Source organism: Chroicocephalus ridibundus, chromosome 2 (assembly GCF_963924245.1).
Source record: "Chroicocephalus ridibundus chromosome 2, bChrRid1.1, whole genome shotgun sequence".
Lineage (NCBI taxonomy): Eukaryota > Metazoa > Chordata > Aves > Charadriiformes > Laridae > Chroicocephalus > Chroicocephalus ridibundus.
In genome coordinates this window covers 74,667,061-74,688,567 of record NC_086285.1, presented here as the reverse complement: position 1 = coordinate 74,688,567, position 21,507 = coordinate 74,667,061, and the positions used below count along the sequence as shown (strand labels likewise).

At 40.7% G+C, this 21,507-nt stretch overlaps 2 protein-coding genes across 5 annotated transcripts in view; one reads left to right on the top strand and one right to left on the bottom strand.

The window, feature by feature from the left end:
* On the top strand, positions 1-3,903 carry LOC134511638 (transmembrane protein 14C-like). Its single transcript, XM_063325924.1, has 4 exons — positions 1-170; positions 534-635; positions 2,769-2,853; positions 3,087-3,903. Exons 1-4 carry the CDS (start codon positions 95-97, stop codon positions 3,142-3,144), a joined length of 321 nt encoding a protein of 106 aa, XP_063181994.1. The 5' UTR covers positions 1-94; the 3' UTR covers positions 3,145-3,903.
* A 2,334-nt stretch (positions 3,904-6,237) lies between these two features.
* The window catches only part of MAK (male germ cell associated kinase), a 33,906-nt gene continuing 18,636 nt past the window's right edge, over positions 6,238-21,507 (bottom strand). For 3 of the 4 annotated variants that reach the window (XM_063325921.1, XM_063325920.1, XM_063325922.1), the window contains exons 9-15: positions 20,969-21,289; positions 19,728-19,918; positions 19,055-19,185; positions 17,348-17,479; positions 15,351-15,425; positions 12,471-12,599; positions 6,238-7,774 (exon numbers count right to left, since the gene is read on the bottom strand). In XM_063325921.1, the coding sequence (XP_063181991.1) occupies positions 7,620-7,774; positions 12,471-12,599; positions 15,351-15,425; positions 17,348-17,479; positions 19,055-19,185; positions 19,728-19,918; positions 20,969-21,289 (1,134 nt within the window). In that variant the 3' untranslated portion in view covers positions 6,238-7,619. The remainder of the gene's footprint in view (positions 7,775-12,470; positions 12,600-15,350; positions 15,426-17,347; positions 17,480-19,054; positions 19,186-19,727; positions 19,919-20,968; positions 21,290-21,507) is intronic. The other variant, XM_063325923.1, reaches the window with a different exon arrangement.

Genomic DNA, 21,507 nt, shown 5'->3' with positions numbered 1-21,507 from the left:
GCGGGCCCTGCGGGGGAAGGCGGCGCCGCGGCGGGGAGAGCGGCCCAAGGTCGGAGCCGGGGGGCGGCGGGGCGAGGCCAGGCGCTGCCCGCAGATGGAGTACGACTGGCTGGGCTTCGGCTACGCGGCGCTGGTGGCGGCGGGCGGCGTCGTCGGCTACGCCAAGGCAGGTAGGTGCCGGTAGCGGCGGCGGCGGGTGTCCCGGGCCTGGGCCTGGCCCGGCGGGTGTCCGAGCGGTTGGGGAGGGCGGTCTGTGTCGCTGCCGGGCCCACCTGAGGCCCCCGGGAGGCGGCGGGGTGTCGGCCGGCCCTGGGCCGCGGCGGGGAGTGACCCCGGCCGATCCCCCGAGTCCGGGTTGTGGGGAAATGGTGCCGAGGCCTGCAAAGTGTCTTAGTTATAAGAAACCCCACTCCAGTATCCTTTTTTTAGATTGTTTATGTGGATTATTTTAGCGATGGACACTTGTTTGGTTTGCAGGGTAGCTTTGTGCGTATACTTAGTTACTAACTGCTGTGTCTTTCATTCTATCCAAGGCAGCGTCCCGTCTCTAGCTGCCGGGCTCCTCTTTGGTGGCTTGGCGGGACTAGGCGCTTACCAGCAGTCCAAAGATCCAAAGAATGTGTGGCTCTCCCTCGGTGAGTTCGCTGGGCAGCCAAGGACTGAGCGTTACCGGTAGCAGTGGGAATAGTAACCTTTTCTTCTTAGCGCGTTTCAGCTGATCTGTGCCCTTCTATTTGTACAAATGTTGTAAGTGGTGGTGGCAGGAGCTCCTGTCCCACAGCCCGGAGGTATTTGTGTAAACCTAAAATGTAGATTGTCCTTGAAGCCGGCATTGGTGAGAAATACCTGTCTCCTCTGCCAGAGGAGATACCGTGTTAAACTAATGTAGGCACAGGAAACATACATGAAAAATGTTCGGTTGTGAAGCAGGGTTTTTAGCCTGTGGCCATGGAATAAGCATTTTTGCAATAGTGACAGCACTGTGACAAGCGCTGTGTGGCTTTATGGAATACTGGCTTGCACAGGCGTCTCAGAAGAGCAGTGTATGTTTTAATGCATCATACGCTGTGGAAGAAACAGTCTGCAGTACGTAAAAGAAAGGAGGCAATGATACATTCTGCTTGCTTACAGTAGGTGGGACAAGAAGTTGTGAGTTTAGCTTGCAGTTAACCCTTCAGGTGACAGAGGAGGATAAAATGCCAATTGAAAGTATTATGAAGCACTGGAAGAGATCAGGTGGGCTTCCATCACTGCAGGACCTTAATAACTGGTTAAACCAGTGTCTGTCAGGAATTGATCTTGCCTTTGGGCACTAGGTTAGCCTAGATGACCTCTTGAGGTTCCTTCTTGTTCTGTAACTACGCCATAGTATTATTAGTGTTATGATACTACAGTATTACAGTGATTTAACACTATTTAAAACCAATAGGACTTGATCACATAATGTACTGAAAGGCTTTAGGAAGCCCGTGGTGGATACTGCGGAGGACCAAACTGCCTTTTCAGTGAGGAACGAAACATAAAATGCAGTGCAACATGGAGCAAAGTTTCCGTTTGTGAACTGTCTCTTCTGCTTTGTGCATCTCCAGCGTGAGTTTTTTAGGCAGTGTCGTGGCAGAAAGGTGAACAGCTTCGCTATGCCCTGATGTGGTGCATGTAGCACTTGCAGGTGGACCTCTTGAAAGCGGTGTTACGTCCCAGTGTAGGACAACTCTTTATTCATCCAGTCCTCCTCAGTCCTGCTGCAGTGTGCCCTTGCGGCTCCCACTGAGCTTGAGGTTGGTCACAGTGCGTCACGGGTAGAAATCCAGAAAAAGAACCTTGATGGAATATCTTTAGAATACCTTTTGCCCTGTCTGATGCCAACAATCTTGAAGCTTTGGAGAAAGTTATAAAACACCTCCACCTGCCTTTCTTCGAAGAAGAAGCAACGGCCCTGTAACTTTTATGTGAATATCGATGGGATTTTTTTCCCAGACTTAGAGATTAAATAAATTGGAGTAATGTTTAAAATGTTAGTTGCTTTTCAGTTTGATCCCTTAAGTTGCTTTCTGTTTACTAATGTGTATTTTCAAATGGGGTTGTTTTATTTCTAGCTGTAGAATTTAGTGCCACCTTCCAGAGAAACAGGAACTGTAACAATATTTGCCTCCCACATAGTGAACTTTGTCACTGTCCCAGCTTTCTGGCAGTTTTGAGCCTATCTGTATTAAAGTAAATAGTCATTCTGCAAATCAGGAGAAGCTGAGGGAGGGAGAGTGGCCTGCCCAGAGGATTGGAGGTGGTGGGTGATTAGACAGTAGTCTCAACCCTGGTGAGATCTACTCGCTTCTACTGAGCAGTGGAGCACGCTTACCAAAGCTGCTGAGAAGCTTGCAACAGCTCTACTGTTTAACAAAAAGAAGTAGAATCATAGAATCGTAGAATGGTTCGGGTTGGAAGGGACCTTAAAGATCATCAAGTTCCAACCCCCTGCCATGGGCAGGGACACCTGCCACTAGACCAGGCTGCTCAAAGCCCCATCCAGCCTGGCCTTGAACACTTCCAGGGATGGGGCATCCGCAACTTCCCTGGGCAACCTGTTCCAGTGCCTCACCACTCTCATAGTGAAAAATTTCTGTTTGCATACGCTTCCCTGCGGCGAGGAGGGAGGCGTTCCTGTCTGTAGACATATGCCTGTTTGGTTGGCACCGCTAGGTGTCCAAGCACTGCGGTGCTCTGCTGGTGTTTCTGTTTCAAATGGATCTGACTGGGCTTCTTTTCAACAGTGGCGTCTGGAACCTTGTCTGCTGTTATGGGAATGAGATTTTACAACTCTAGAAAAGCAATGCCTGGGATAGTTGCTGGTGCCAGGTAAGTCACCCCTCTTTTGTTCTTCTCTCTGTTTTTGAATAAGCATTTTATTTAACTTATTTGTGGATTATAGTGTGATTAAAATGTTATGCGGCAAGTTCTGTGAATGATGAAATCTCCTGGCGGAGTTCAGCTAAATGAAATCATGTCAGTGTTTTCTTCCTCCTTGTTCTTTATGGGATTTTGTCCTCCATCCCTTTTTCTTTTTTTATAACAACTATTCTGTTCAACAGTTTACTGATGGTTGGACGGCTTGGATTGCAGATCATGGAAAAGCCTCTTAAGCCTTAAGTCCGCATCAAGTCACTTGAAGATACCTGATTGAGAAGCCTGAAAATGCAACTGCCTAAATGTGCTGCACGAAAGTGGAAAAGGCACTGTCTGTCCATTGTATTTTTCATATCCTAACACATGTGGGTTGTGTTTTTAAAGGACTGACATTGAGATCCCTTGCTACGTCTTCCAAAATGGTATTTGTCTTAACAGTTTCTGCACTGTGAAGCAAGAAAATATGAGTATAGCATTACCTTAGCTTCTGGTCCTGCAACTTGCTGTAGGCAAAGACCTCTTGGCACTTGCACACGGACAGTTGCAGGATTGAAACTTAAATGTACATCTGGACTTGTCATTCTAAAATCATCTATACCGCTAAAACAAGGGGAGGGGAGTTGCCAATTTGTCACTAGTAATTAATATAACAAACGTGCTTATTACATTACTTCTCCCTTTCCTTGCCAGTTTATCCAATCACGATGTTTGTCAGTCAGGGACTTTGTTCTCCCAGCACTGTGTGCTAGAACCCGGTCCCAGAAAACACAATCACGGAGCAGGCTGTCGAGGTCCTGCTGTAACGCAATGAACGCAAACCTGTTCTTGCAATCACTTGTAAGCGAAAGTGCGCAGCTAAATGTCATTTCTTTCACTTTTACAGATTGTAACTCATAAATCAAAAATATGCTGTATTAGATAATGCTGAATTGTAGGCATAGTCTTGCATTTCATGAGGATTAAAATGTTATTCTAAATAAACGAACAAATTATTATTACAAACTTCTCTGTTCTGCACAACTGTTTTTAACTTTACTTGTTCATCTGGATTTATACAGTTCGGTGCCTTTCCCGCAGTGTCTGGATATATTGGCAAACATGAATTGTATAAATAACCTCTATTCCATTCCCTGACTCCAGTGACTTGTAGATATAAAAATCCCATGAACTGGGGGGAGGTGTAGAGGACAAAAGCCTACACACTACATATTCAGACAAGTGTTCTATTAAAGTAATTTTATTTTCTTTTTTTTTTTTCTGAGAGGAATCATCTATTTCAGATTTGAAAAATGCTCTATGAAAGTTTATTTAAAGACTGAAGGGCTCAGTTGATCAGTCTTTGCCCTCAGTTGATTCCCTTGATGCCTGAAATAGTTCTAAATATAAACCTGCCGTACAGAAATAATCCTGGGAGCTGCACATGGATGGTAATGTATCCCTTTTCTGCTCTCATTTAACTTACTTCCCTTTCTGCACAGATCCTGAGCTTTGATTTCCTCAGCCTTTCTTCTTTGGTGGCTGGTACTGGGAGAGATGGAAGCAGTGGGGTTGATCCATTAGAGTGATGACTCTGGAGTTGGTCAGAGTTCTCTGAATTAATCAGGCTAGTACCTTCGCAGGAGGGTGACATCTTGTGGTCTTCTTCCCTTCCTTCCTTGTCGCCGTAAAACAGGCAGTGCGGAGCCAGTGGGGTGGCGGTGGCTAGGCTCTGCCAGCAGTGCAGTGGTGAGGCAGGGCTGAGGTCAAGCCGGGATGCCAAGTCAAGCAGGGTGGGCTCCAGATCAGCAGGGACACGGCCAGGCAGGGACTCGGCTGCAACGCAGCTCCGGCAGGGCTCTCGGCAGCCTTGCCCCTGGCCACACAGCTTGAGTTAGAGCCGGCTTGAGCACAGGCAGTGAGGTCTCCTGGGAAAAACTACTCGGGGCACCCTCCTAGAGCTCTTATTCCTCATCCTGCAAAGTTTGGCTTCAGGTGCTCAACCGTATTTACTTTTTCCTCCTACCTCTCTGCATAGAAACAAGGGCTGAGCAGGACAGCAGATGGTTTGCTTATAAATAGTCCTTTTAAAGTGCCTAATCACAGGCTGCGGACCCAGCGTTGGCACGCAGGTGTCTGAATGTCTTTGCTCTCGCTTGAAAAGGTTAATAAGCCACACATCAGCATTTAAGATATTTCTCTAAACTACTGTATGGGTTATTTGCCTCTTCATACTGCTTTTGAAGCAGTTATTTTCTGTGGAAGTAAGGTGCAAACATCCATCCATCTCCTGCAATAAGCAGATGCTTCAGCAGTTTTCTAATTGTGTAATGGCAGTCTCAAATCAGGTAACTTGCAAAATTGGCCTGCAATTGTCCTTTAATGGAATAAAGACAATAGAAAGCAGGGAACTGGACTGATAAGCTTTTAAACTCTTAGATCAAAGTGTTAAGCCTTGCTTTAGGAAAGCGGTAGCTTGAATTAAGAACTGCTTGTAGAACTCTTATTATCACTTTTCATGTTCGGGAGAAACAGTAGTAATCCAGACAAATGGGAGAGAGAAAAGCTTGAGCCTTACATACCTCTTACTCCCCTGGAACTTTATCAGCATATACTAAATTTCTTAAGCATTAGATGGCATTTCTGCACTAACAGTTCAATGTGTATCAATGCATCTGAGTTACAATGACTCTACAAAGCCTATTAGCCTCTTATTACTGTTTTTTCTTGCTGTTTGCAAGAATTTCTTAACGCTTGTCATGCTTTGATTATGGACATGTCAAGGTTGTTATGGTTATGTCAAAGCAGTTTCGATGGACATTAGCATATGGTAAGGACAACATGTTTCTTCTAACCGTATTTAGTGCCATAAATAATACCTATTTATTTTTCTGCTCTAGGTGACTTATGGACAGGGACACATTATTAATTAATTCCTTGACCAGACTGTGATTTTAACTAAGTCAGCGGTGTCTTGTACTGGAGATGAGTGATTCATTTATCTTGTTTTTTAATTATGAAACTAATGCATTTATGCCTGTTACAGAAAGTCTGAGGTGGTCCTTCATTGCCATAGCCAGTTACAGATATATTCTACAGATAAATTCAGATGCATTTAAATAGCATAGGGCCATGTGGTAGTACTAAGGGCATGACAAATACTTAAGCCTAGACCAATGGCGATTGAATTAAAGTCTCCAGGGCATTACTAACCAGATATCCCCATCCCATTGTAGCTCTTCCAGTATTAAAGTGGCATTTTCTTTAGGTGCAATTTTCATAACAAAATACTTTTTGGTACAAGTATGGTAGATTAAACGGACTTCCGGTAAGTTAACGTAACCCATGTATTATGGCACATTAGGTCAACAACAGGAATTTATATTTTTATATGCAGTTATAAAAGTCATACAAATACATTTCTTTTTTACAATGCTTAAAGCAGTCATGAACAGCTTTACACCTTTAAAGAACATAACAAATTTTGTACTTTAAAATGGCAGGTTTAATGTAATTACTAAGCCTGAAGCATCTGTTCTAAATGCAGCTGTTAACAGAAAGAGCGTAGATCAACATCCTAAAAACAATTTGTTGTACATTGCAAGGTCCTTTGTGGGATATTACTATAAAACTTAGTATAGAAGCCAGGGAAAGTATTGAATGAGCATATATGGATTGAGGTATTGCATTATTAAAGCTTGTGTTTTCAGGTACCTAAGTTGGCCTTTAAGATCTAAATCAGAAAGCAACAGCCCAATACCCTCCCTCATGTAGCTCATTCAACTTCTGTAGCTTAGGTTGATCACCATCATCAAAAACATGTAGAAGTAGGTGTTAACTGATAATTTATGCCTTTTTGGCTAATTCACCCTTAAAATGATGACAGCCTGCAGTGATTCAGGCTCCTTAAAATGCCACTGTGACACTCCCTTGACAGGACAGATATAAATCTCCACAGATCTTTGACCAAAAATGGTCATAAGTTAATCTAGTAGAATCTAATTTTTAGGCTTCACTACAGCTTGGTGCAAGGTAAGTCTAGCGTTCAGAACTCGTTCAGCTATTTTCCAATATTGCTGTCTCATTCTGTAGCCATTCATGGGCTACATGGGCCAAGTTTTTAGACCTTCCCTGTGTAGTATATATCCGTGGTTTGCTTATGTCCTGCTACAAGGAGTTAGGTTCTCATTGCTGTTATGAATATTTGCACATCACAGACCCTAAGTAACTCTTAGCTACAAGTGAGTTCTGAAATCTTTGTATGAGAGCGTGGTGTTCTTCACCAAGCCCGATCTGTGCTTTCACTTTCTGGTAAGGAACCAGCCTAATACCTGAAAGCCTGATGCTGCTCTGCTTTAGCCCCGCTTCTAGCTGCTTGTGTACATGAAAACAAGCATATGCTGATAGCGGACATTGGATTGGGCGAACAACTGTAACAGTCGCTTTAGGAATACAATGATAGGAGACCCTCTATAGAAAAATGTTGAGTGAAATCTACTTCTCAGTAGTTTTGGCAATATGTGTTATACAATACTTAAACAAATCCTACTTTATAGCCGGTATTTTACACAGCATCATAAATATATATTAATATTTTTCTTCCACAGGTAATAGAACACAAGGTCTTTTTTCCTTCTTCAGTATTGCATAGTCTTAAGAAAAGTTTGAGCAAATAGGCATTTCAGGTTTCCAGTGCAGGAGAATTGAACACAGCTCACGTATCTACACAAGGATGGCATTTTCTATCTGTTTCCTCCGTATTTGGCCACCCAGTCTGTTCTTCCATGTACTGGCTGAATTGCTGGTGGGCGAGTTAAAATAGTCACGTTTTTTGCTGCTGAATTGAAAGTAGGACCTGGTAATGGAGGATGAGCAGCTTTGGTTTTCCAGGAATAATCTGAAAGGAACAAGAACTCTGAATTAGTTACGACTCAACAGGTATTTCACTCTTTTACACAGAAAAGAATGAGAGCTTAAAGATAACCTGTGGTACACAAGGATGCTAACAGAGCAGGATACTTTGGTCTGTGACATGCTGTCTATACTTGTTTTCAGATAAGGTTAATGTTTCCTATAGTTTGTGTATGTTATTAGTCATTCTCATCTACTGGATATTTATTTTGCATCAATCCCCTGAGAAAACACAGACTGAAATTCAGTGGAAAAACTGACGTGTCTGTCTACAACTCTGTATCTCCTATTACAAAACAGCTATAGAATGGAAGTGTTCTTTCCTTTATGTCATATTTGAAAAAACATATAACATTGCTAAACTTACTAAAAACCAAACAGCCTAGACTGAAGGACAGCTTCTGGAGACCCTCTTGTTCCTTTTTGAGATTTTACGCCTTTTATTCCCCTCCTGCTTAGCTGAGAACTCTGGTGTACGTGGTGGTGAGTCCTCTTCATCTCCATTTCCCATTTCTCTACTGATTTCATAGGATCTGTTCCAAGTCCTCAGTTTTTGTTTTTGTTTTTGTTTTTGTTTTTTTTTTTTTTTTTTTTTTTGTCTCTTATATTGGCATCCACCTGGTCTCAGGCACTGTGAGTAGTGCGCTACTGTAGTGCACTACTTTATTCCCAGCCTTCCTACTCAGATTTCCCCTTTCTGCATTTCAGATAGTCACTGCTTCCTCAAGCTTCATGTGATTATAGTAATTGCCCTGCTGCAGGGGCTGACTCCTCATCACCAATTCTGTCATTTTCCCCATGCCTTTAAAGTCAGTCATTTGGGACCTCTCATATATAAAGAAGAAATTCTATTGGGATTTGTGTGTATAAGAAATATATATAGCTCCTACTATACCTTACCACTGTTTCCTTAGCATTCCTCAAGTATGTTCTCTGCCCCTTCCATTCCTGCTTTTGTAGTTTAGTCATCTTTTATTAGGTCTCACTGATACTTTTTTTTTTCTAATTACATTTAACATGTCATGGATAAAATACTTTTTGTGTGTGTGTGTGTGTGTGTGTGTGTGTGTGTGTGTGCGCCTACATATCATTCTGTTTCTTATGAAAGTCCACCTATTTTTGGTGGTATTTTTCAATCCATTCAGGAACGGGTGCAGATCAAGACATTTAAAAAGGAGGAATCTCAAGGAACTGAAACTGGGGGGTCAGGTCCCCACCTCTTTGAAAATTAATACTGTTCCTTTTTATTGTAGGCTGGCATTCCCTATCTTTCATCAGCAAGTACGATTCCAGCCTACCCTTTCTTGGCAATGAAGGTCACTTTTCTCGGGTCCTGGCATTGCGTTTTCCACAGAGAAATTTATCTTTTATACTACATTACATTATTTAAATTATGGCATTAAAAAACTTAACAGAACAAACGAAGAGAGCAGAAACAATTGAGACCATAACTTATTTCAGTTTGGATAATACAAAACAAAGGGTCAGCAAAAATGTTAATGTTCAAATACCGACAGATAGGAGATAAAACCTGCCATTTGCTTCATCTTTATCTCTCTTCCCCTGCAAGTCTGCAGAGTTTCGGCTAAATATAAGGGGTTTAAGCAATAGGATTCTTGCTCTTCTCCAAGACGTTGGAACAGTCTCTTAATTGACCTCCATCTGCTAGCCTTTCTGACTTTTACTACACGTTTTCCATTTCTAATTACAGATTAACAGTGAATTTATTTCCCTTTGGATCACCATACGTAATTCCTTTTCATTCTCACTATTCACAGCAGTCTAGAGATAGTTGCAGATTTTGTCCTCCTGTGAACTTCTTGATCCACACACTGTGACAAATCAGAACTCTCGCTGTTGTGTTTCAGCAGTGAGTTGATAAGATAATGAAGTGCAGCTCCAGCCTTCCCTGGTGGGCTGCTGATCAACTCAGACTCAGAACATGCATACATCTAAGTGTATTTTATACATGTGTGCCATCTCCTTTCTTCCCTCCCCCTCTCCTTCTCACAAGTCACTTGCAAGTCTGTAAGGGGAACAGGTAACTCAGAAAGTCAGCAAAAAGACAACATTATTAAGCAGGACCGTATCAGTTTGGTCTGCTGTAGGTCCTTTATTTAAACAATTCATGACCAGTTGAGGGCCTTGCTATTTTCTCTGAAGTAACTAGAGAGGTGTGCTGTTTGGTTTGGACAACAGTTCTAAATCTTCACTCACAAACCAATTTCTCCTGCAACCTGAGGACTTCAGTTCATCTTCTCTGAATCAGAAACATACCAACAAAGAAGGTGCTCAGTATGTCATCCACACTGCAGAAGATCCAAGGTAACATTTACATTCAGAACAGATTTCACGTTGTTTTTAACTGATGAATAGAAGTGTCTTTTAATGTCTTTGTTAATGCAATGTACAGCTACTCCATTACTGTATCGTAACTATTAAGAACTGGCCATTTGCATTCCCATCTGGCCACTGTAAGCATAGATCAGCATCATTCAGTTGCATTAAGTGACATTAAGCTGATTAAGAGACCCACACAAGACAGCCCCAAGCTACACGGAAGTCACTGTCAAGAAAATTCCTTCAAATCCACTCAATTATAAGGCTTTTTTAAAAACTTGAATTTATCTATTTTGCATACTTAATAGTTGGTGACTGTATCAATTCCTACTAGCTACACAAATCATGGATTTATATTTGTGTGCAGTCTATGTGACCATTTACTATAGAGTTGTGGAGTTATATATTTTTACAATTTGCTTAACCCTTCACCACTCAGGAACAGTAGTTTAGCAAATGATCCAAACCTAGAATTACAGAAGGTTTGCACCTTTATTTTCTCTTTTACCTAACAAGTGAGCACCCAGACCCCTGAACTAGAAGACAGGGATGGGGAGCAGAATGAAGCCTCTCTAATCCAAAGGGAAATTGTGAGGGACCTGCTTCAGCACCTGGAGGTGCACAAATCTATGGGGCCGGATGGGATCCACCCAAGGGTATTGAAAGAGCTGGCGGAGGTGCTCGCCAGGCCACTTTGCATCATTTATGAGCAGTCCTGGACAACCAGGGAGGTCCCAGCTGACTGGAGGTTAGCAAATGTGACACCCATCCACAAGAAGGGCCGGAAGGAGGATCCGGGGAACTACAGGCCAGTCAGTCTGACCTCGGTGCCTGGGAAGGTCATGGAACAGATCCTCCTCAGTGCCATTACATGGCACATGCAGGAGAACAGGGTGATCAGGCCCAGTCAGCATGGGTTTGTGAAGGGCAGGTCACGCCTATCAAACCTAATATCCTTCTATGATAAGGTGACCCACTTAGTGGATGAGGGAAAGGCTGTGGATGTTATCTACTTGGATTTTTGCAAAGCTTTTGACACTGTTTCCCACAGCATTCTCCTGGAGAAACTGGCTGCTCATGGCCTGGGCAGGTGTACTCTTCGCTAGGTAAAAAACTGGCTGGATGGCCGTGCCCAGAGAGTGGTGGTAAATGGAGTTAAATCCAGTTGGTGTCCAGTCACAAGTGGTGTCCCCCAGGGCTCGGTGCTGGGGCCGGTTCTCTTTAATATCTTTATCAATGATCTGGATGAAGGGATCGAGTGCACCCTCAGTAAGTTCGCAGATGACACTAAACTGGGCGGGCGTGTTGATCTGCTTGAGGGTAGGTTGGCTCTGCAGAGGGATCTGGACAGGCTGGACCGATGGGCTGAGACCAATGGTATGAGGTTCAACAAGGCCAAATGCCGTGTCCTGCACTTGGGTCACAACAACCCCATGCAGCACTACAGGATTGGGGCAGAGTGGCTTGAAAGCAGCTCGACAGAAAAGGACCTGGGGGTGTTGGCTGACAGCCGCCTGAATATGAGCCAGCAGTGTGCCCAGGTGGCCAAGAAGGCCAACAGCATCCCAGCCTGTATCAGGAATAGTGTGGTGAGCCGGACTAGGGAAGTGATCATCCCCCTGTACTCGGCACTGGTGAGGCCCCACCTCGAGTACTGCGTTCAGTTTTGGGCCCCTCGCTACAAGAGGGACATTGAGGTGTTGGAGCGTGTCCAGAGAAGGGCTACAAAGCTGGTGAGGGGCCTGGAGGACAAACCTTATGAAGAACGACTGAGGGAGCTGGGGTTGTTTAGCCTGGAGAAGAGGAGGCTGAGGGGAGACCTTATCACCCTCTACAACTACCTGAAAGGAGGTTGTAGAGAGATGGGGGCTGACCTCTTCTCCCTGGTGACAAGTGATAGGACGAGGGGAAACGGGTTCAAGTTACGTCAGGGGAGGTTTAGATTAGATATTAGGAGACATTTTTTCACTGAAAGGGTTATTAAACATTGGAATAGGCTGCCCAGGGAGGTGGTGGATTCACCATCCCTGGAGGTGTTTAAAAAAAGGGTAGATGGGGCACTTAGGGACATGGTTTAGAAGTGGCTCTTGTCAGGGTAGGCTAAAGGTTGGACTCGATGATCTTAAAGGTCCCTTCCAACCTCAACAATTCTATGATTCTATGATTCTAAATAATAGTAGCAATAGTTTCTCTATCAGGACCACCTACCTCTAGACACCTACATTCAATTCACTTATGTTAAAAAAAAATTTATGCCCAAGAATTTTATTTACAAAACTTGAGGAAAACCTTCCTAAGGTGCTCTTTGTCTCAGATATGTATAGTGAAAGGATATTTCTTACCTGATACAGGTGCACCAAGAGGGGCTAGCTGTATCCGTTGTCCAGCTGATCCAGCTTCCTTTTTATGAAAGGATGGGATGTATACTCCTGATGGGTTGTAAGCAGCCCCACTTACAAAGCCAGGATTTCCTGTTGAAATTACAGAGGTTCAGTACTTTCAGTTGCATTCAGAAAATCTTGCCTAGTCACTTTTATATAAGTCACTTCAAAATACATTTGCAGCACCACAAGAGAACGAAGTATGAGCATTCTTTAAAAACTCCCTCATGCTTGTCTGTTGGAAAAAAAGTATATGTCCATTCTTTGCTTTGTACATTAGTTGGACCCTTTATAGCACTTAACAGACTGTGTAAGTTGCAGATCCAGTACATCTGATCTGCAATTCAGCAGGAATAAAGACAAGAGAGGGGGATGAACATTTAATTAATACTTTCATTAAACTTAGACCACAGAGAAAGGTTTACCCTGAGGTTTAGAGAAAGGTAGCATCTTACCTTTTACGCACAGCTATTTGCTCTACTGGAAGCTGGTTTAAGCACTTCAGTATTTGAAAACTAGTGCTCAACAGTACTCTTGTTGTCAACACGTTCAGCCTAAATGTGTCTAAAATAATGGAACCAAACTGCTCTTGTGGGAAGCGGTGCACCGCTTGAAATTGACTTTGCCAGTTCCACAGTTAAAGGCCTGCTATAAAAGTCAGACGCAATTACCCTCTTTCTTTAATCCTGGTTATAATTCTATTGTGCCTAGTTTTGGTTCAGATATTTTTTTAAAGAAGTGCTACCTTGGGAAGGTTGACATAACCATCCTCATTTGGAAGCTGAGAAACATTGCACATTTATATACAAAATTAGTACTGAAATTATTGCCTAATGGCAGAAAGATCTGTAACAGTACTTAAACTCCCTGCTCCAAGAAAATGTCTTACTTTCTCCATGGCTGTCATCACCTGGGACAGTGTTAAGACTGCGCTGGCACAATGTCCAGAGAGAAATGCTTTTCTCTAGTGGTGTGGTTCTGTATTCCATAGTATTAAATTTATGAACTACAAGGCCATACATAGTAGTTTTAATTTGACCTTTATCAAGTGTGAGCATTTTAATCATATTAATATTCAGCATGGTTTCAATGGTAGTTGCAGTAAAACACGGAATATCTGATTTGACAGTTTTTCTGTCTCCTAAATCTCTGCCTTCAGTGCAATCCCAAAATCTTCCTCTTCACACAAATACTCCCAGTTTTCTGTGATAATTTCAGAGCTCAGAGCAGTGGATCTATAAGCTGCAAAACTGGTAATCTACAAACCCAAAAAATTATCCTCCAGCTGTGTTGGGTCATTGCATACCTCCCTGTTCAGGAGTACTAACAAAAAAGCATTCAGATAACTCAGTTTTCTCAGTGTCCCCAAACTGTTGCTTCTATCAGTTCCACAAATAGTTGAGTCTCCGTGTGGCTTCCTCCCTGTGTCCAGTTGATGCCAGTCTCCAGCACAGAAAAGAATGACACAAAAGGCCTAGTAAAAAAATATAACTTTAATAACATATTCTAATACAATTTAACTTTCTTGTAGTCTTTAAGTTGTTCTTCCTTTTCAGGAATTTGCCTAAAAAACAAAACAACACAGTTTTAGTGGTTCGTTCACCCGCCTGTGCACATACACATTCTCTTATTCCCCCAGTGCCTAATTATTTCACTGGGCATGGTTCAGAGCTCTGACGGCTCAGTAGCATCCCTTAAAATTCTGAGGTCTGAAAATAAGAATGTGACAGGCCTCAATATAACTTCAAAAAGACTACTTCTGTCTGCTTCTTACCTACAGCTCAGGAAAGCTGCCTATCTTGTCAAAAATTGCTCAGCCACTTTTTGGTTCTCCTTACCTCTTGATGTTCAATGTCCTTTATGAGCTTTCCTGCAGGAAATGGAAGAGTGCAGCCAGGAAGAACAGTCTGGGTGAAACAGAGAGGTCTGGAGCGGTGATCTTTTGTTGGATGAGAACAAGGGAAGGAGGGAAAAAAAGTTCAATATAAAATAACAAAATAACTACAAATAAAAAAAATAAGCCTACTGAAAAGCACAGTTCCTTACCTCTAACCGCTGCTGTACAAAAGAAGGGGTTCTTGCTATAGAAGTATTGATCCATCAGGCATCCAGGAGGTCTGACAGCAGGTAGGGAAGTACTCACGGCCGTGATGTCAGCAAGTATAAGTGTGGCCAAGGCCATGCCCCCTACTTGATTCTTCATAAAGGACAAAGTCATTGAATTGTTTGAGCTGGGTAGTGAGTTCAAAAAACCCAACGAATAGTTGTAATGGGGCATACCACACAGGCAGTACACCCCAGAGGGGTCAGAAACTGGGGGAGAGGTGAAACATTCCAGCAGCTTTACAATGCTTGCCGTGAACAGTGTGTTTGGATACAAACTAGGCTGCCTGGAAACCTGAGTTTCCACCCTCTTACACTAAGGTAGCTCCACCAAAATCTCTGCAATCACAGGGCTGTAAAATCAGTGTAACACAGAGAATGAGAATGCAGTCAATGGTGCAAGTCCCGAGTGCTGTTAAGAACAAGCAGTTCTTCAGGAGAGATGCATATGCTGCTGCTTTAGGAGCGCTTCTTCACCATTATCCGGCAATAGTCCAGTGACACGCGGTGGATTATAGTTAGGGTAATAAAATACTCTCTGTCTTTTAAAGCACAGTTAAGTGCCAAGAGTCCAGAAATCACAATGAAGAGACCATGATTTTACAAAACAGATTACAACTGAAAATGAAGTACATGATCACCTTGAATCTGCATTATAAATGCATTTTTTTTAACAAGAAAATGTAAAACATAAATAGGTAAGATACAAAGAACCAAGCTATAATTGCTATAAATTACCTTTTGGATCCTCTAATTTTTCATTCAACCTTTCTTTGCATGATAGCTTTTCAATAGGTATAATTAAGTTCTCATCTGTAGCCAAGGAAAATGAAAGAAAGAAAAAGATGGAAAGACAGAACTTTAGAAAAAGTGTATGAAGAACATGGCTACGTGATGTAAAAGAAATGAGGGAAAACAAAGCAAGAAAGAATAAATATCTGATATTTTTGGAACTTTTGTCTCATTCCTATGTTTTCTCAAGCAACTCTAAAAAGTTACTTTACAAGGTCCTTTCTAATAATGGAATAAAAATGTAATTTACCAACAATGCAATAACATTCCAGTCACACAAATGCCTAAATCACAAGTTTAAGCACTTAGACCTATCTACAAAGTTGACTGATCATAACGTTACCATTCTTCACAAATAAATCATTTGTAACTGTTTGCTCTTATCTTATTTCACCGTAGGGCAATGTTGTGGATGAGGAAAAAAAAAGAAGCACTTAAATAAACTAAACATAGTTATTTAAACAGTAAACAGTACAGTGTCAACTTTCAAATCTGTCAATATGAAAAAAGTAAACATATATAATTTACATGTGTTGTATTTCCGTGATGGGTGCTGCAGCTATCCTGGTTTCATGTGTGTCTGTCTTAGATGTTGTTGACTCACCAGCATATGAAACATCACATGCAATTTAAGATACCGATGGAAATGATACCAAGTATTTTCAAACATACAAAATAATCAGTTTTAGGTTTTATTTTCTTTAAACTTTTGGTAGACATTCCAAGTAAGCCAGCAAGACAAATGCAGGATTTTTACCATTAGCATTCATCTTAATTTTATTTTCAGTGCAATTCAGTAGGTAGATGTCTACTGATGCATACTTTTGGAAACAGCTCTTTGCTTTTTTGTGCCTAATTGCCTTGCAAGACTATTTTATGAATATATTAATTAATTCCAAGGCACCTGGATACTATATTTCAGAAAATAAAAAGGTACATATGATGATTGCTTAAAAAAAGTCTCTTGTATTCCATAAAAATTCTGGTAGGCACTGTTATTTTTCCACTGCAAAAAACCTTTCACATAATTTCAGATGAACAGCTTACAGCTCACCTGACTTTCAGAGGGAAAATCAGGTTCGTTGATACTGCAGAATGGCTACTGAAGTTCTATTAGAAAGGGGTGCAACATCTGCATGTAAACAAACCTTCTAAAGTTCTTTCTCTACAAGAATTTAAGGCTAGGTGGTTTACTCGCATTAAAGTATTTGGGAGTGACTCATGCTAGCTGGACAATGGCTGCAAAGTTTTTAAGAAGGTAACCTCCCATAACAGGGTGATGGGACTGTGTACCTAAAGTACAGGGCTTGGTGGTCAGAAGATAGATTTTAGTCTCGAGTATGATGCTTTCCCCAGTGAAATCTTAGATAAGATGTTTAACTAGTTTTAGTCTTCACTCTATAAAATGCTGATAATAGTGTTCTTCACAAAATGCAGTACCAAAAGGCATCTTGCTGCAAATTCCTTGCTGAAAATAAGGGGAATTTTCATGCAGCAAAGTATTTAGGACAAGGCTAGTAGATTTCTAAAAGACATGTTTAGAATATTAGGCAGTACTTTTATTACATGAGCACACCACCCACCGTCTTGTTTTCAGATGTGAGACTGCCGTTTGATTGTGTTCCACGGCACAGTGACCAGGCAGTAATGAGGTCAAACTATTTGCTTAAATTAACACAGTGAAATAATGGTCTAAGAGGATTATGGACAAAATTTGTCTTGATAGAACTTTATAATAGGGCTGGTCTATACTTCCTTTATGCTCTGAAAGCAAAACACATAGTTTACGTATGAAGAAGTTGTTATTTTAAGAGTCTGTCATTAAAACAAGAAAAAAAAAGTTAGCTAATAAGCTAAGCCTGACAACAGAAGTTAAACCAGATGGTCTTAACTAAATTAAGGTATGACAAGATATAAGTGACCATTTTTAATTACACTTTTACCTGTAGTATTTCTATTGAAAGCCACTCCTCCTCCAGTGTGTGCCAGCGGTTTAGAAAATAACTGGTTGTTCCAGGTTCCTTGTGATCCTTCTTTACTGACTGCTACTAAAGAGACACTCTTAGGGTTTACACCTTAGAAAAGAAATTATGGAAAATGTTATAAATATCAATTTTCAAGCATCATTTAAGCAATGAAAAATGTACGTTTTTAGAACAATAAAACAACACTGAATTATTTGTGGTATAACGTAAACACCATTAATGTAAAAGAACAATGTCCATTGATTAGGTCAGATTTTTCAGCCAAACCATGAAAACTAGAGACACTGACTTAAAAACAATTCTCTTCATGCTTTCAAGAGAACTTTTCAAAGCCTTTTTAGTACAGTTACTTGTTTTCCATAAAACCATAATATCATTATTGATACTTTTGACTCTCAAACAATTAACACAAACTAAAAATACCTATCAAAAACTAGGGTTCTCAAGGCTGAAAATAAACTACTTCTTCAAGGGATAAATTAAAAAGTAGGACAAAGAGGTTTTGTTACTTCAGTATGTTATGAGCATTACAAGAACACAGCATGAAAGCAGCTCCCAGATCTAGCAGTAACAGAACTAAAGTAATATGTAATACGGATAAATAACAAATATGCTCCTTGGAGAGCTATTATTCTCTTAAGTGCTGAAATTAATTATTTTTTACACCTATGCATTTCTCATTGAAAACTCTACTAAAATCAGAGAGACATCAGAAAAGATAAGACATACAGATGAACTTTCCATTTGTGTTACCTTTTGATAGGGAAGCTTCCCCCGCCCCCCCCCCCCCCTTTTTTTTTTTCTTTTTTCTCTTTTGGACTTAAACTGTTGAGTCTCTGGGCATCCTATTTAACATTCAAGAAGTGATTTCATATTCAGAAGTCATCACTGGCCTAATGAATTTCTGAGGAATTAGTGATACATTACAACAAAACAACTTGCCTGACAATCAGGAATTAGTCACCTAAATTCTCATATGTGGATTACAGTAGATGTCATGATACACTTACTGTAATTGTGCAAACTATCATGGTAATAAAGAAAAGATACTGAGACACCAAGGAAATTATTTGGTTATGGAATATATTCAGAATAGTAACTGAAGGAAACATTCCCTTTTCTTTCTCCTCCTTCCCATTTTTATTCCTTAGCAATTACAGCATTTCATGTTATTTTCCTGATAAAATCACCCAGATTTAGACCAAGCTATGTATTTACTTTTAAGGAGGATGACTGCCTTGGGACGAGAAGTGAGCGTGTGAATTCCTACCAATGCGAGTGGCTGATACTTCTAAACACTTTCTACGAAGAAGGGTAACTGAGCTTACCAGAACTTTAATCTCAAAAAACCCCAAACCTCCTGACACTGCAAAACTGAAAACTATGCACTGTATTCAATTCACATTACTGAGGGTTTTATGTATTACTGGTCATAAGAGGGCCTGTGAACTTCTACGGTGTACAAGTAGCGTTGAGCTCCCTTCTACATTTACATAGCCAGGAATTTCTGCATCAATTGTGATATGTTCTGCATAAGTCCAAAATTTGAAAATTTAGCCTGGTTATGAAAAGCAACATTATCCAGCGTGAAATCCAAAGTTCAAATGTACTGTACGTAGCTTGTTCACAGCTTGTATTTTCATATGTTTTGACTTTTACCCTTACCAGGTAGATATCTTGATTGTCTTAGATAGTACTGCTTTGCTGATGTATTTGATCTTCCAGAATCATTTCTCATCAGAACCTTATTTTCCCCTCCTGGCTGGATACAGCATGAAGCTTTTGGTTCTGGCACACTAAAAAATGAAAAGTGTTCAAACAACGTGACCAACAACTCAGAATACCAAAAGCTGATCCTAGCCCAAAGACTACAGTGCTCTTTTCTTATCCTGCTTTCATCAGCAGTATTTATTCTCAGAAAGAAACAGCCAAATCTCATACCTCATGAGAGTTTGACCTGGGACTTTGAAGTAAAAAGTGTTTTCCATGCTACAGAATAAAAGCAAATGTGGGTAACTGTGGCAGAACTTAGTACCAAGCTTAACCGACAAAGGAAGTGAAGTTAGTATATCTGATTTTAGTAAAACACACAATTTCTTAATAACATGACAAACACCTAAACCATACAGTGTCTGAAAACAAATTTGATTCAGTTTGGATATTACTGGCACAGTCAACACCACACCCAAAGCAGCTCTGCTCACGGAGCTCTTTGCATTCTTGCAGGATTTTGGTGATTTAAGTTTTAGCAAATTTGTCTTAGTTTATAAATCTACTAGACACTGTTTACTAAAAAAAATAAATAATAATTATGTGATTTTATAATTATAAGACTTACCTAAAAAGACATTCCTTGTTTTTCTTTTCTTTTAACAGTGCAATGCTAGGCTTCTTTGAACATGACATTCCAAATTCAGTGTCATCCAAGTCATCCCAGCTGTCCACAGCCTTTACCAAAGTCTGACCCCATCGTCTTCGGCAGCTTTTAGGACCTACTGCACCGTTCTGAGGGCCACTAGCTGCTTGTTTCTATTTTAAATAGGAAAAAAAAAAGCTTCAATTCAATTCTAAAATTTTGTATTTTGTATCTAGTTCACTTCCTGACTACTGCTTAAGAATTTTGAGGGAATTTTTTCCATTGTGTTGTGCCTATTTTGATCATAGAATGACTTTAAGCACAAAACATAATAATAATGCCAGCAGGTATTTTGAGCGTAGCTCTTTTGGACTGTCATCCTTAAATTGCTCAAATCTACCTGAAGTAGCGAAGTTAATGTTCTACTTGCAGACCCAGTTCAGTGCTCAGCCTCTACTACTGGTATCTTGCTGAACTCATGCTCTCAACGGTGGTAGATGAACCATCAAGAAGTAGGGCACAGTGGTGCAGAACCTTTGCAGCAATCACACTCGGCGTTTAGAAGTGCCAATTGTTGTGGCCCCAAAGTAAATGCAGTAAATAAAAAAAAGTTAGTTGGGCCTTTCCTTAACATTCCCTTCCAAATAAATTATTAGATTTTAAAACTGTCCTTTCATCTGACTGTTTGCTTTCCAGTATTTTCTGAACACCTATTATTTTTAGCATACTTTATATTGTAGTTCAATGAGTATAAGTGGAAAGCAAAATGAAGATTACAAACCAAAGTTTAATATTCATCTTACTAAAAATATTACTTGTTAAATTCTTACAAGCTTAGGAATTGGATGAACTTTCTCAGGTATTTTCCTGCTTGAGGCAAGCGAAGTTCTCCCTTTCCATTTCTGTACTGTATACTAACAATATTTTTGTGAATTGTTTCTCAAACGTCAATAAACAATAGCTACTGTAACTACATTACTGCATAAAGATGTCAGTAAAGGCTATTATAAACGAACATACATTGTTGTTACAAGCAATCTAGTATTCTGATTTGCTGTAAAATTTCAGTTAAGTGGCCAGTTATGTCCTTAGTTAGTACCTAACTATCTGTATTTCCTCAAAAGAAAAAAAGGAAAAGTATGACAATTTTCAAGGGAGCGCCTGGTTGAATATATTAAGAACTCTAAAAAAAACCACCTAAGTATTTGTTGAAGACAACTTACTGGCGATGAGTTTTTATTGATCGTTGGAAAAAATGGTTGTGCCTGTGGCTGCTGCTGCTTTGGTACTTGCTGGTTAGCTGTATTCTGAGGCAACTGAATTTGCTGGAGAGGCTGGTGGTTAACTTTTGACAGGGGCTGTAGCTCTGTTTTGTCAGGTGCCTCAGGTGAAGACAGAGGTTCTGGCTTGGATATAGCTTCCAGTTTAGGTAAAGCTGGCTTTGTCTCTGTTGCCTGAACTGGTTTAATAGGAGTCTGCTTCTCCAGATACTGTGGAGGAGGTCCTAAAACTTGGCCAACTTGAAAGTAAGGGTACTTCAAAGCCTGGAGAAGAAGATATAACATAATAATTTTACTTCAAAAAGTGGACTTTGGTAACCTCATCAAGGATCTAAGCAGGTTTATGGAGCAAGCTCTACAGCACAGATGCAAGATGGATGCATGAGATCATATGTAAACAGTGTGTACTGATAACTGTCAGTTCTGTATTTTAAACTCTTCCCATCATATAATTTAGTAAGATGGATGTACTTGTACATGTT